At 40.0% G+C, this 15,420-nt stretch overlaps 1 protein-coding gene across 2 annotated transcripts in view; it reads left to right on the forward strand.

The window, feature by feature from the left end:
* The window catches only part of LOC143768949 (bone marrow proteoglycan-like), a 52,090-nt gene that overhangs the window by 4,345 nt on the left and 32,325 nt on the right, over positions 1 to 15,420 (forward strand). For both annotated transcript variants that reach the window (XM_077257555.1, XM_077257554.1), the window contains exon 2: positions 12,383 to 12,588. In XM_077257555.1, the coding sequence (XP_077113670.1) occupies positions 12,383 to 12,588 (206 nt within the window). The remainder of the gene's footprint in view (positions 1 to 12,382; positions 12,589 to 15,420) is intronic.

Below are 15,420 nucleotides of genomic sequence, written 5' to 3' on the forward strand. Positions count from 1 at the left end.
GGAGGTGATAGGCAATGATAGTGGGGGAGGCAATGATGCAGGTGATGGGCAATGATGGTGGGGGAGGCAATGATGGAGGTGATGGGCAATGATGGTGGTGGAGGCAATGATGGAGGTGATTAGACAATGATGGTGGGGAGGCAATGGTGGAGGTGATGGGCAATGATTGCGGTGGGGAGAGGCACTGATGGAGGTGATGGGCAATGATGGTGGTGGGGGAAGCAATGATGGAGGTGATGAAATGGGCAATGATGGTGGTGGGGGAGGCAATAATAGAGGTGATGATGGAGGTGATGAAATGGACAATGATGGTGGTGGGGGAGGAGGCAATGATGGAGGTGGTGGAATGGGCAGTGATGGGGTGGTGGGGGAGAATGATAGGGATGGTGGGGGAGAAGGCAATGATGGAAGTGGTGATAAGGACAATCATGGGGGTGGAGAGGGGCTGCATTATACTTTATGAGGGGCTACATTATATTCTGTGAGGGGACTGCATTATTCTCAGGGGACTACATTATATTCTGGGGGGCTGCAACATACTATATGAGGAGGTTACAGTATACTCTAAGGGGGCTGCATTATAGTCTGTGGTGGGGCTGCATTATTCTCTCAGGGGAATACATTATATTCTGGGGGCTACATCATACTATATGAGGGGCAGCATTATGCCCTATGAGGGGGCTACAGTTTACTCTATGGGGGTTGCATTATATTCTGTGGTGGGTTGCATTATACTATATGAGGGGGGCTGCATTATACCCTATGACGGTGCTACATTATATTCTATGTTGGGCACTGCCCTATGGGTGTGGAGAGGCGTGAATACCATTTCTCTTTTATAGCGGGAAGCATTGGCCGCAGGCTGCAGCTAACACTGCCTGCATGTAAATCCCCAGCACCGCACAACACACATGCACACACAAAGCACCGCACCACATACACACATGCAGGCACACAGGCACACAGTGCAGCACATCCCGACGTCCTGCTTTCTGTCTGTGGCTGTGACACCACAATCCCTGCTGAAGAAAGAAAGAACAGAGAAGAAAGAAGACAAGACAACAACTGTAAGTGTTTTGATCCCTGCCCGATCTCTCTTCATCCACCCCAATCCCCCTCTTCCCCCCTCCCCTTCCTCCTCTATTTACCCCCTCCAACCCCCTTTGCGCCACCCCTGTTTTGCTCATCCAGCTGCCACCAAGCTTTGAATAGTGACACATTTCACTCATTAGATCTCGTTCCTGCTCTTTTCTACTTCTTTTACCCTCCTTTTGCTCCACCCCCGTGCGCACATCCAGCAGCTGCTGAGCTTTGATTAGTCACGAAGTTCACTCATCAGAACTCGTGCCTGCTGTTTTCCACTTTTCTTTTTTACCCCTTTTTGAGCCACCCCCATGCGCACATTCAGCAGCCACGAGCTTTGTTTAGTAATGCAGTTCACTTATCAGAGCTCGTGTCTGCTGTTTTAGACACATTTCATCTTCGCCACCCCCGTGCGAACATCCAACATCCACCGAGCTTTGATTAGTGATGCAGTTCACTCATCAGAGTTTGTACCTGCTGTTTTACACTTTTTTAACTTTTTTTTCTCCCTGGTTGCTTTTTTTCTTTTAGCTTTTTCTTTTCAGACAAATAAGTTTATACCAAGCACTAGCTCACACACACACACACACACACACACACACACACACACACACACACACACACACAAACAGTTAAATAAAGTACTGACAAGGTCACTATATTCATAAAAAAAATGTCATCCCGCTCGTCACATTTGTCCCAACAATGCTATTCAGTGGAGGAGGCCATTGCTTTGGGAGAGGATCCCACATTTCTTTACTTTTCAGATTCGTCCTCCTTGTCCTCTTCCTCATCTTCCTCCTCAGGTCCTGCTGAACCACCACACAGACTTCCCAGGCCAGAAGATGAAGCAGTACCCCCTACTCCAGAAGATGAACCAGCGTACCCCATTACGGACCCCGTATGGATCTCGCCCCCCAAAAATTATGAGCCACTGATTCCAGATTTTGCGGCAGAATCAGGAATCAAGTTTGACAACACCGGCCTCACAGAACTAGACTTTTTCAATGTCTTTTTCTCTGAGGGTTTTGTTAACCTCATGGTGAGCCAAACTAATTTGTATGCTCATTAATTTTTGGCACAAAACCCCGATTCATCATTTTGTAACTAGTCTCCTGTAGACGTAGTTGAAATTATGCAGTTTTGGTTCCTGGTCCTTCACATGGGGATCCTGAAGAAGCCAGAACTTCGGCAATATTGGAGTGTTGATGTTTTATACAACACTCCAGTGTTCCAAATGGTCATGGCCCAGACACATTTTGAGGCCATCCAAAAATTCCTGCATCATACCAAAAATGCACAGTACCCCCACGAGATGACCCCAACTTTGACCATTTGTTCAAAGTTCGACCGGTCATCAAACACTTCAACAAAATGTTTGCTGAAGTGTACGTGCCCCAAAGGGACATCTGCATGGATGAGTCCTTTATCCATTTTAAGGGGAGGCTCAAATTCTATCAGTACCTGCCCAGTAAGAGGGCCAGGTACGGATTTAAAATCTATAAGGCTAGTTTCACAATGTTAAAGATAGGGCACGCAGTACGCATGCAGACAGAGACGGAGCTGAAGGACGAGGTGCAGCAGTGGGCGGAGCTTGACGGAGAAAGAAGGCTGCCATCCGCAGCCCTGCCGAACGCTAGTGTGAAACCAGCCTAAGCTGTGTGACAGTACCTCAGGGTACACCCACAGGTTTAGAGTTTAGAAGGAAAGGACACACGGATTAAACTCTCAGAATACCCCCTTGTCCTGGGAATGAGTGGGAAAATTGTGTGGGATTTGGTGCAACCACTGCTGGATAAAGGTTATCACCTCTACACGGATAACTTTTATACCAGCATCCCACTCTTCAAAACCCTGTGGTACTGTCCGCAAAAATCAGAGAGCCTTCCTGAAAATGCAAATTGTGCAGATGCTCAGAAGGGGTGACAGCAGAGCCCAATGAAGCGACCACCTGCTGTTGCTCAAGTACAAGAACAAGAGGGATGTCTTTTTCTTGACCACCATACACGGTGATGGCAGCACCCTCAGCACTGTACGAGGTACCTCTGCACAGGTCAGCAAACCGGACTGTGTACTGGGGTACAACAAAAACATGGAGGGCATTGATCTGTCTGATCAACTGCTCCAGCCATACAGTCCTTTGAGAAAGGCCAAGGTGTGGTACAAAGCTGGGCGTGCACATCGTACAGCTGACAATGCTCAATGCTTTCCTGCTGTCATGATGTGCAAGCCACACCGATACATCGTACCTTCAGTTCCAGGAGGTAGTGATCAAGGCCCTGATATTTAGCACTCAGGAAGGAGAGGGCCTCAGTACTTCCGGAACTGAAGGTGCTCGTATCGTACCAGGTCAACATTTCTCGGGGTAGGTCCCTCAAAGTGGAAGAAAAGGTAAGTTGCAAAAGAGGTGCCGAGTGTCTTACAAAAGGAGAATACCCAAGGACATCATTTATAAATGCGACACTTGCCTCAATAAACCTGGTTTGTGTATGAAAGAATGCTTCAGACTATACCACAACTCCATGCACTACTAAATTCATTTCTGACTTAGACAACCGACGTATGACAACCTGACGAACACTACACAACTGACGTATGACAACCTGACAAACACTACTCAACTCATGTTTGCCACTACATTATAACATTTACATAACAGGAAGCAGTAGATTAGTTCCAAAAAGAGGGCACTTGTTGGGCATTGCCACTGTTTAGGCACATCTAGATAAGTTACTTGGGGGTCTACTGTCCAAAATGGGGTCATTTGTGGGTAGTTTCTGCTCTTTAGACACATTAGGGGCTCTGCAAACACAACGTGAAGCCCACAGGCCATTCCACCAAAGTCTGCATTACAAAGCATTACTACGTAGTTTTCTCCCATATATGGGGTATCAGCATACTCAGGACAAATTGGACAACAACTTTTGGAGTCCAATTTCTCCTGTTACTCTTGTGAAAATTAAAAATTGGGGACTAAAAGATCATTTTTGTGGGGAAAAAATATGATTTTTTATTTTCACGGCCAGATGTTATAAAGTTTAGTGAAACATTTGGGGGTTCAAAGTGCTCACCACACATCTAGATAAGTTCCTTGGGGTGGTCTAGTTTCAAAAATGGGGTCACTTGTGGGGCATTTCCACTGTTTAGGCACATCAGGGGCTCTGCAAATGCGACATGACACCAACAGACCATTCCATCAAAGTCAGCATTCCAAAACGTCACTACCTCCTTTCAGAGCCCCAACGTGTGCCGAAACAGTCGTTTTCTTGAACATTTGGGGTACCAGCATACTCAGAACAAATTGGACAGCAACTTTTGGGGTCCAATTTCTCCTGTTACCCTTGGTAAATTTAAAAATTGGGGACTAAAAGATCATTTTTTGGGGAAAAAAATGTGATATATTTATTTTCACGGCTGGCCGTTATAAACTTTACTGAAACACTTGGGGATTCAAAGTGCTCACCACACATCTAGATAAATTCCGTGGGGGCTCTAGTTTCCAAAATGAGGTCACTTGTGGGGAGTTTCCACTGTTTATGTACCTCATGGGCTCTCCAAATGTGACATGGCTTCCGACCTCAATTCCAGCCAATTTTGGTTTGAAAAAGTCAAACTGCGCTCCTTCCCTTCTGAGCTTTGCCATGCACCCAAACAGTGGTTGACCCCCCTATATAGGGTACCAGCATACTTAGTACAAATTACACAACAACTTTTAAGGTACAATTTCTCTTTTTACCCTTGGGAAAATAAAAAAAAATGGGACTAAAAGATCATTTTTGTGGAAAAAATATGATTTTTTATTTTCATGGCCTGGCGTTATAAACTTTAGTGAAACACTTGGGGGTTCAAAGTGCTCAACACACATCTAAATAAGTTACTTAGGGGGTCTAGTTTCCAAAACTGGGTCATTTGTGGGTTTTTTCCACTGTTTAGGCACATCAGGGGCTCTCCAAATTCAACGTGGCATCTGATCTCAATTTTGCCTTGAAAAAGTCAAACGGCGCTCCTTCCCTTCTGAGCTCTGCCGTCCTCCTAAACAGTGTTTTTCTCCACATATTGAGTATTGACATGTTCAGGAGAAATTGCATTATGAACTTTGAGGTTAATTTTTTCTTGTTACCCTTGTGAAATTTAAAAAAAAAAATAGTTTAAATTTACATTTTTGTGAAAAAAAAATGTTAATTTTTTCCTTTCACATTCCATTAATTTCTGTGAAGCACCTGAAAGGTTAATAAACTTCTTGAATGTGGTTTTGAACAGCTTGAGGGGTGTAATTTTTAGAATGGTGTCTCTTTTGGGTATTTTCTGCCATATAGACACCTCAAAGTGAATTCAAATGTGATATGATCCCTAAAAAAATGGTTTTGTAAATTTTGTTGTAAAAATGAGAAATCACCAGTCGACTTTTAACCCTTATAACTTCCTAACAAAAAAAAATTGTTTCCTAAATTTTGCTGATGTAAAGTAGACATGGGAAATGTTATTTATTAACTATTTTTTATGACATATTTCTCTATTTTAAGGGCATAAAAATTAAAAGTTTGAAAATTGCAAAATTTTTCAAATTTTCACCAAATTTTCATTTTTTACACAAATAAATGCAAATTATATTGAAGAAATTTTATGACTAACGTGAAGTACAATATGTCATGAAAAAATATTCTTAGAATCGCCAAGATCCGTTGAAGTGTTCTAGAGTTATTACCTCATAAAGTGACAGTGGTCAGAATAGTAAAAATAGGCCAGGTCACTAACATACAAACCACCCTCGGGGGTTAAGGGGTTAAGGACAATTTAGATGGTTTTATTTGACATTTTAGAAAAAAAATTGGGGGGATTACTGATGATCATTATTCATATTAAGGATATTTGCACAGAATGTCTTTTTCAATATGACAATATGATTCCACTGCAAAAACATCCTGACAAAGCAATAAGTAAATGCTCAAATACTGAACTCATGCATTTCTATGTAAAATGACTTTCTGTTCTTACAGGAAAGATATATATCTTTGTACCGTGTTAGCCAGTAGATAGAAAAATATTTAGAATTGAGAATCCTCAGTGGCTGATACCGTTTAATGGCTAACTGAGAAGCAATTCTCAATTCTAAATGTTTTTCTGAATTATGCATTTTGATCATCTTTTAACTGCTTGGTGTGTTTGGAAACTTCCAATAGTTAAAAGACTATCACAATGCATAAGAACAGGAAGTCATTTTACATAGAAATACTGTACATAAGTTCAGTTTTTGAGAATTTACTTATTGCTTTTGAGCTGACCATTTTTAAGATATCTAAAGACTCTCTATACTTTATTATAGAAGTCAATGGGAAGGATCAAAAGATGCCCAGAAGATTAGTCAAAAAGTCAAAAAAGCACTCAGGAAATTAGAGAGAAAAATAAAACTCTTCATAAAGAAGTTGGCGTTTCCTGAAGTGTCTTCCTTTAGAAAAAGTTGAGTTCTCATTCCTGGAAAATATGTTTTGTGCACATACAGTTGTGCTCAAAAGTTTACATACCCTGGCAGAATTTTTGCTTTCTTGGCCTTTTTTCAGAGAATATGAATGATAACACCAATTTTTTTTCTCCACTCATGGTTAGTGGTTGGGTGAAACCATTTATTGTCAAACTACTGTTTTCTCTTTTTAAATCATAATGACAACCCAAAGTATTCAAATGACCCTGATCAAAAGTTTACATACCTCATTTCTTAATACCGTGTATTGCCCCCTCTAACATCAATACCAACTTGAAGTCTTTTGTGGCAGTTGTGAATGAGGTTCTTTATTTTCTCAGATGGTAAAGCTCCCCAGAGTGGCTTAATGATATTGAGGTCAGGAGACTGAGATGGCCACTCCAGAACCTTCACTTTGTTCTGCTGTAGCCAATGACAGGTCGTCTTGGCCTTGCATTTTGGATCATTGTCATGTTGGAACGTCCAAGTACATCTCATGTGCAGCTTCCGATGAGTGCAAATTTGCCTCCAGTATTTGCTGATAATGTGCTGCATTCATCTTTCATTCAACTTTGACCAAGTTTGCTGTGCCTTTGTAGCTCACACATCCTCAAAACATCACCTCTGTGCTTTACAGTAGGAATGGTGTTCCTTTCATCATAGGCCTTGTAACGTTTATGGTTGTGGCTAAAAAGTTCAATTTTGGTCTCATCACTCCAAATTACCTTGTTCCGAAAGCTTTGAGGCTTGTCTCTGCGTTTTTGTGTATTGTAGGCGAGATACTTTGTGACATTTGCACAGTAATGGCTTTCTTCTGGAGACTCGACCATTCAGCCCATTTTTCTTCAAGTATCTCCTTATTATGCATATTGAAACTGCCACACCACTAGTTTTCAGAGAGTCCTGTATTTCAGCTGATATTATTTGTGCGTTTTTCATTGTATCTCAAACTATTTTCCTGGCAGTTGTGGATGACATTTTTGTTGGTCTACCTGACCGTGATTTTGTTTTTACAGAACCCCTGATGCCACTGACTGGCATCAATTTCTTGGATAGTATCTTTTTGTATCCCTTTCCTGTTTTATACAGTTCAACTACTTTTTCCAGTAGGTCCATTGACAATTCTTTTGCTTTCTCCATGACCCACAATCCAGAAAAGTCAGTAGCTGGATGAAAGATGCAAGAGTCTGTCTGGATCCCAGAAACTCACTCAGATTTTATGCACACACACTGATTACAAGCAAACAGGTCACAGTTGAGGATGTTACCTTTAGTAGCCATTGAAACCCATTTGTGTCAAATTCTGTGCATGTTATCAGGCCAAAATCACCAGGATATGTGAACTTTTGATCAGGGTCATTTAGATGTTTTGGGTTGTCATAATGATTTAAAAAGAGAAAACACAGTAGTTTGACAATAAATGGCTTCACCCAACCACTAACCATGAGTGGAGAAAAAGTTTTGGTGTTATCATTCATATTCTCTGAAAAAAAGGCCAACTTTGGGCACAACTGTACACTAAGGTATACTCTGCACTGAAAAAGTGCTAAAAAATTACTAAAAATACTTGAAAGACTATTTTGATTCATTTCAGTATTCAAAAACTTTGTTGGTCATATGTTCAGTCTTTTGAGTGTTTTTTTCTGCTTCCGGTTGAGAAAAACACCTGGTAGAAGAAAAAAAAGTGTACTGATAGAAAATTCTCTAAACTGGGCACTGTCCAATCAAAAAGCAGTAAAAAAAAATCATAAGGAAACCTTCAATAAATGAAAAACTGCTCCTGGGTTCCAAGAGAAAACTTGCCTTTTTTGACTGCCTCAAAAAATAAAATCTGTGTTCATATACCTTAGCCCCATGCGCATCATGTCTATTTTCCTTTTTGCATTTTTGCTTTTTCCTCTCCTTCTTCAAAGACCCATAGCTTTTTTAGTTTTATGTCAACATAAGGGCTTTTTTTTGCTGGATGAGTTGCAATGTTAAATTACATCATTCATTTTATAATATGATGTACTGGAAAGCAGGACAAAAATTAAAAGTGCAGCACAATTGTGAAAAAGCACAATTCTTTCTTTTCCATTTATAGTGTTCATTACATTGTAAAAATTACCTGGCAATATGATTTTCCAGGTCAGTACAATCATGAGACTACCAAACATGCATAGATATTTTTTTTATACAATATTGAGGTAGGCAAAATGATTCGATGGTTTCTTATTGCATTTCTTTTGTAGTGCTTCCGTGGCCGAAATACAGCAATTCTGGCATTTTGATATTATTTCTTACATTACAGAGTTTACAGATCAGTTAGAATAATTTTATATTACTTATTATTTATTAATTATTATTTTATATTTTTAACATTTATTTTTAATATAGGAAAATGGGAGAGATTTGAGCTTTTATATTTTTTAAAAACATTTTTTTTCACTGTATTTGGTAGTCCCCTTAGGGGACTTTAATCTGCAATTGTCTGATCCATTGTACTATACACAGCAATGCTACAGTACCGCTGAGTATAGTAAAAATCACGGTTTGGGTGAACAGTCATGACAGGTACCGGATTTTCAGAAGCACATCAATTGTTCTTGCAGTGAGTATACATTTCATTTGCAGATTTTCCCTACAGACTTGAATGAAATGCGAACAATCCATAAATATAAGCCACACATATTTTTAACGTGTTTACATGGCAAAAGGCTGTATATTTCACACAAGAATTTATCCGTAAACTTTAATCAATGCTACATTTCTCAGCAAACAATAAGTTTCCAAAAAAATGTAGTTTATTTTAAAACATTACATACCAAAAAGACAGAAATCACAGCTGAAAAATCACAATAAATAACACATGTAACAAATAACTCTCTACAAATGCAATAAAAAAAATTGTTTAAATTAGCAAATTTGTGTAGAAAGGCTGCAGAAAATTCGAACTAAAGAAAACTTTTCATTGTGATGTTCGTGCATAAAAACAGTCCAAGTTTCATCAGTGTTTCATCAGACCATCAGAATTTCATCATTTATTTTCACTAGAGGAAAAATAAATAAATTACGCAGTTTCTTCTATACATTGCAATGTTAATCACTGACAGCACACAAATCCGTGTTCTGCTTGTGAATTTTAATGACCCAAAAACTTGTATGGGTAATTTTGATATGTGACTATGAGTAAAGATCATGTCTACATGATTCACGGATGTTAGAGGCCTAGAGTGAAGAGTTCTCATTTGTTTGGCTATAATACCCAGCTCATTATCCTTTTTTGTGTGTGGTCTAAAACTGTGCCTACTATTCAAGATGAGGGTTTTTAAAGGATGTATAGAAGGGTAGATTATTTTTTGAAATCCCACATTTTCTTTCTTTTTCCAATTATAAAATTAAATTTGCTTTTACATCAGCAGACTGACATTGCGTACTGCTACCAAAATGCCCAAATCCTTCCCTTATCTTGTTATTTCTAGTTGTATGATAATTAGTGATAACAGAAGTATCGGCCGTCCTCCAAGATTAAGGTAGAACTCCTGAAAATAGAGCTTTTTTATGCTCTTCTGGCCATCAAGGACAAATGGTACAAAGCATCTAGCAGAAGACTGACTGGAGCCTTAGTACACTTAGTAAAACAAAAAATATTAACTTCTTTAGGAGTAATAGCATTGTGTTGGGCAACCCCTTTAATGCTGTGTGCGAACTACCATGGTCTTGTTCCGTTATAGCAGAGGTCCCCAATGTTTCTGACCTTGAGAGCCACATTCAGCTCTGAGAGAGGGTCGGGAGCCACATCTAGCCTTGAGAGAGGGTTGCGAGCCACATTCAGCTCCCGCCCCCCCTAACAATAGTGGCAACCAAAGCCCCCATTACAGACATAATGGTTAACCAAAGCTTTTCCACAAAAATCACGCCAAAGCAGTATACTAAGATCCAGGGGTTCCCACAATACCCCCATTCAGTATTCTCCTATAAAGAACTCCCAAGACACTGTCACATGCAGCTTCAAACATCTCCTCTGGCAGGTGGTATCATCTTGTCTCCAGCGTACCATACTTAAATCATCTCAAAACCCCCAAGACCAGTATATGTGCATCCAGATCTGCTCTTCTGTGCAGGGCTGCTCACAAAATTCATCATTTTCAGATTTGCTCTTCATACCTGTTTGCTAGAACTGGAGCTAATTCACCAAGCTGACAGACAGCCGCGAGCCGCAATTCATGGGACCGCGAGACACATGTGGCTTCCGAGCTACAGGTTGGGGATCCCTGTGTTATAGGAACAGAGCAAGGAACTAGCTGGAGATGAACTCATTGTTAGATGCACACCCGCAGAGCTCAACTTTCCCCTCTGACTATCACTTTCTATGAAGATCACCATCATATTTCAAGCCTAAGTTGTTGTTCTAGTAAGTCCATGCTCAGGCTCACTCCTCAGTGCTCCTCTTGGCCCTCAAGCCAAGTCATATTGCGTCTTTGAATGTCACAATATGCTGTCATTAAGGGTAAAGAAGAACATCTTAATAGGGGATGTCTTCATAGTTAACTCTTTTAAGGGGTTTTCAACCTATCAATCTTCTTCACATCATCAGTGTGCAAGTGTTAAAAATAATAAAATCAGCATCAATCACCTTCACCTGTTCCAGTGCAAGCTGTCCATCATGGTTCCGCTATTTGTTTACAGGCTGCAATGTTGGCATTATATCTGTAGGGCATGTGACTGCTGCAGCCAATCACTGAGCTCAACGGTATCAATGCTGAGTTCGGTGAGTGGCTGCAGCAGTCACATGCACTACAGACATGACATCACAATGGCCATATTTATAACAAAGCAAATAGGGGAACGTACAATATAAGAATTTGAATCTTAAATAGCCAATTGCCCTACAAAGGAGAAAAAGAGTCACCTAGCACTGGATCCTATATCTTTTATCATTAATATAGCCTTGAGAGATAGAAAGATGAAGGGGTAGAGAGAGGAGGGGAAAAAGAGGGTAAGTGGGACAGGAACACTGGCGTATTGAGATGTACAATATCTCTATGTGCCAATACATAGAGCTAGAAGAACATTATTTAAATACACAAGCACAGCAAATGTCCCTCTTCTTGTCAGTTCAGACCCTGGCTCAAAGGTAAAGCAACTGGCTGCCCTTTTAGATGGTGTGAGTTTAACTCAATGGGAAAACCACATTTTGAGAAAAGTAAAGAAAGAATGTTTGTATAAGACAAAGATAGATGTCAGCCCATTCCCAATGTTCTGTGTCAGAGGAAGAGAAACTGAGCAATCACAGCAGTGTCTCATTCTGCATAGCCTAGAGACATGAAAACATCACCATAGAAGTTGAGATATGAGTAGCATAGCTACCGGGAGGCAGAAGATGTAGTTGCTCCAGGTCCCCTGCACTGCCGCACTCCATTACTCCATTCTGTAGGCTGCAGGTTGCTTGAGGCCTGTGGCCTACAAAATGGCAGGTCCAGATCATATTGATGCGATGATGTCATCACGATGCGACATCCACAGAACAAGAGGCCTGGCGTGATGACATCACCACCTCTCTCTGCCAGGACCTGCCGCTCTCTGCTGCTGGATTTGCCGGGGTAAGGTGGGGATATGATGTTTATTTTTTCTTTTAAAATTGTTTGATGGCTATTATGTGTGGGTGATACTGAAGGGGCCCACATTAATGGTGGCGGCTACTACTGGGGACACTCATAAATAGAGGGGGTTACTAAGTGGGCACTCATGAATAGTGGGTGTTACTAAGGGGTCCTGCAAAAATAGTGGGGCTACTAAGGAGGCTCCCATAAATAGTGGAGGGTAAGTCTGGGTCTAAGTATTGTTTTTAATTGTTTCCAGGAGATTATGAGCAGGAAAACGATGATCAATTAATTAAAGTGGCCACAAATGAAGATAACATTCACGAGTTACTTGATGAAGATAATGATGAGGATGAGTTGGATGAAGATTTTACCGAAAAAGCAGAAAATGAGGCCTGTCCTCATAATGGAACATGTCATCAGTACCATGTTTTCACCCAGCTTCATTGCTTCAACAAAGCCAAGGTAAGTCTAAACATCTAGCAAACAAGGTAAATTCTATACAAGCCCCCGGAAGAAGCCAGCGGTGAAACGCGCATTGGGGTGGAGAGCCACCACTTATCTCATCTTCACTGATCTCCAGGTAGTTCTATAATTCTTTTGTTAAATTGCTGGCTACATAAATCTTTTCTTTCTCACTGATAGTTGATTATACACTTATAGCTAAAGTGGAATTGTTTTTGTGCCAGGCTATTCTACCACTTTGATAGATTTTTATACTTACTGCCCATTGGTTTGATGTATCTGTTTCACGATCATGTATCTGCTGGTTTTTGTTACCTTCAGTGGCATCTATCTTTATGAGAGACATAAGAGACATTTTTCTTCTTGTTTACATTTATTTTTTTATGATAATTTAATGAATTATTAATAAATATTTAGCCTTTAATATTACTGGATCTCTTCTAGTTTATACTGACTACAGTCATTATAAATTGGCTTGTATTGTTGATTTGAAGTGCCAGTCCTATATGCATTCTGGACTTTGTTGTGCTAAGGTAAATTCTATGCCAACTCTCAACATGTTAATAGATTAACCACTTTATTGAATAATATCAAATGCTAAATCAATATGATAACTCTTTAGGCATGTTTCAGCTTAAGTACATTTTCACACATGTATAATAAAGTATCACACACATACACAGTATAAAAAAAACAACAACCTATATAACAAACTGTAAAATAGTAAATCTACTGTAGGGTAATTTTTTTTTAATAAAAATGTAAATAAATTAAAATGAAAAGCACATATTGTGAGGCCTCAACAGTAATATTAGTGTCCCAGTTGGTTGTAATGGATCCCTTCAAATGTTGGTAGCATGTGTTTGTATTGTTATATGTTAAAGAGAACCTGTCACCATGAAAATGCAATCTAATCTGTAGGTACCATGTTATAGAGCAGGAGGAGAGGGTAGATTGATATAGTTTTGTGACAAAAGATTCAGTATAAACCGAAACTTCTGCTCTTTCGGGGACTTTCTGTCCACTTGGCGGTCCTATCAGTGACAGACAGCTACTGTACAAAGAAAGCTGTCAGCCACTGATAGGACCGCCAAGTGGATCAAAAATCCCAGAAAGAGTAGAGTATCAAATTATGAAATTACAGATTAAATTGAATCTCTTTTTCACAAACTATATAGCAATCTGTTCAGTTTCCCATGCTCAAAAAAGGCCTTTCACAAATCTGTTTTTTATGTCCATATGTGGTCCGTTTTTTAAGGACCGAACATATGCATACCCATTGTATTTAATGATAGTGGCACATGTCAGATTTTTCACACATACTGTGGGTCCATGTTAAAAATCTGCATACATGTTTCTTTTTTAAATGTACCACTGATGAAATGCACACTGATGACAAACGGACAACATCCGTGTATCATCAGTATGAAACGTACCCACGCCTCGGAAAAGCAGCACAATTAGCGCTGTTCCCAGTCACCGGGTGCTGAATGCAGCTCTCATCATTCTCGCCTGAGATCAGCGAGACCAGGCAACGCTGATGAGACTTTTAGTCAGCACCCACTGTGATGCACAATTTAAATAAATAATTCAATAAATAAAATGGCATGGGGTCCCTCGTTCTTTGTATAACCATCTGAGGGAAGGCCCAAAGCTTGGGGCTGTTGTTAATATTCTCGGAAGGGACCATTAGCCATAAAGATTCCCAAGCTATTAATATCAGCTCACAGCTGTTTGTGTAGCCTTTACTGGTTATTATAGGGGAGACCCACCCCCCAATAAACTATGTAGGATCCCCCTATAACTACTAACCAATAAAGGCTATATAAGACAGCTGTGGGCTGACATTAATAACCTAAGAAGGGGCCATGGATATCGGCCCCCTCCCAAAGTAAGAAATTAACCTTCAGCCACCCCAGAAATGGTGCACACATACTGACACATACTGTAGGTCCCTATAATAACACATTCAGTTACTATACAGCTAGAACAGCCACTGCGGCCCCCCCTTCTTGCTTCTGGTCACCAGTAAGGGCTGTAATGTCCTGATGGCAGCCCTGCGTATGCAATGCATTTTTAAAATCAGCTTTTACATACAGTAATTATCTATATCATTTAAAGCAAAGTAATAAAAAAAATTTATATACAGATATAGATAGCTAGATAGAATAAATAGGATAGATGTTCAATAGATATTTAATGTCAGAAGCCCCCTACAAATAATAAACTATCACCCTTTAATGCCTCTCATGTGGAAATAAAGGGGGTTTAGCCTTTTTAAATATATTAAATAAATAAATAATTAATTTAAACAATGGCGTGAGATCCCTCCTTTTTTTAATGGCCAGCTGAGAGAAAGCAGACAGATGGGGGCTATTGCTATTCTTCTGTGAAGGGACCACTTCCCAACTTACTAATAACAGCTCAAAGCTGTCTGCGTAGCCTTTACTGGCTATTAATGAAATAGGGTGCCCTCTATTTTTAATAACCAGCAAATGCTAAACAGACAGTTTGGGGCTGATGTAATTAGACTGAAAAGAGGCCTTATATATTGGTCCCCTCCTAATAACACCAGCTCTTAGTTGCCCCAGAAACTGCGCATCCATTAGATGCGCCAATTGTGGGTCTTAACCTCGGCTATTCCCGCTCGCTCTGGTGCATTGGGTAATGATTTTGGGGTTGATGTCAGCTGTGTAATGTCTGCTGACATCAAGCCCAAGGGTTTGTAATGGAGAGGTACTCTATTACTGATTCCACAGTCAAAAGTAATAAACACACAAACAGTCATTTAATTGTACAATGCACTTCATGATCTTCTTTTACTCATTTATT

The sequence above is a fragment of the Ranitomeya variabilis genome, chromosome 4 (genome assembly GCF_051348905.1).
Source record: "Ranitomeya variabilis isolate aRanVar5 chromosome 4, aRanVar5.hap1, whole genome shotgun sequence".
Taxonomy (NCBI): domain Eukaryota; kingdom Metazoa; phylum Chordata; class Amphibia; order Anura; family Dendrobatidae; genus Ranitomeya; species Ranitomeya variabilis.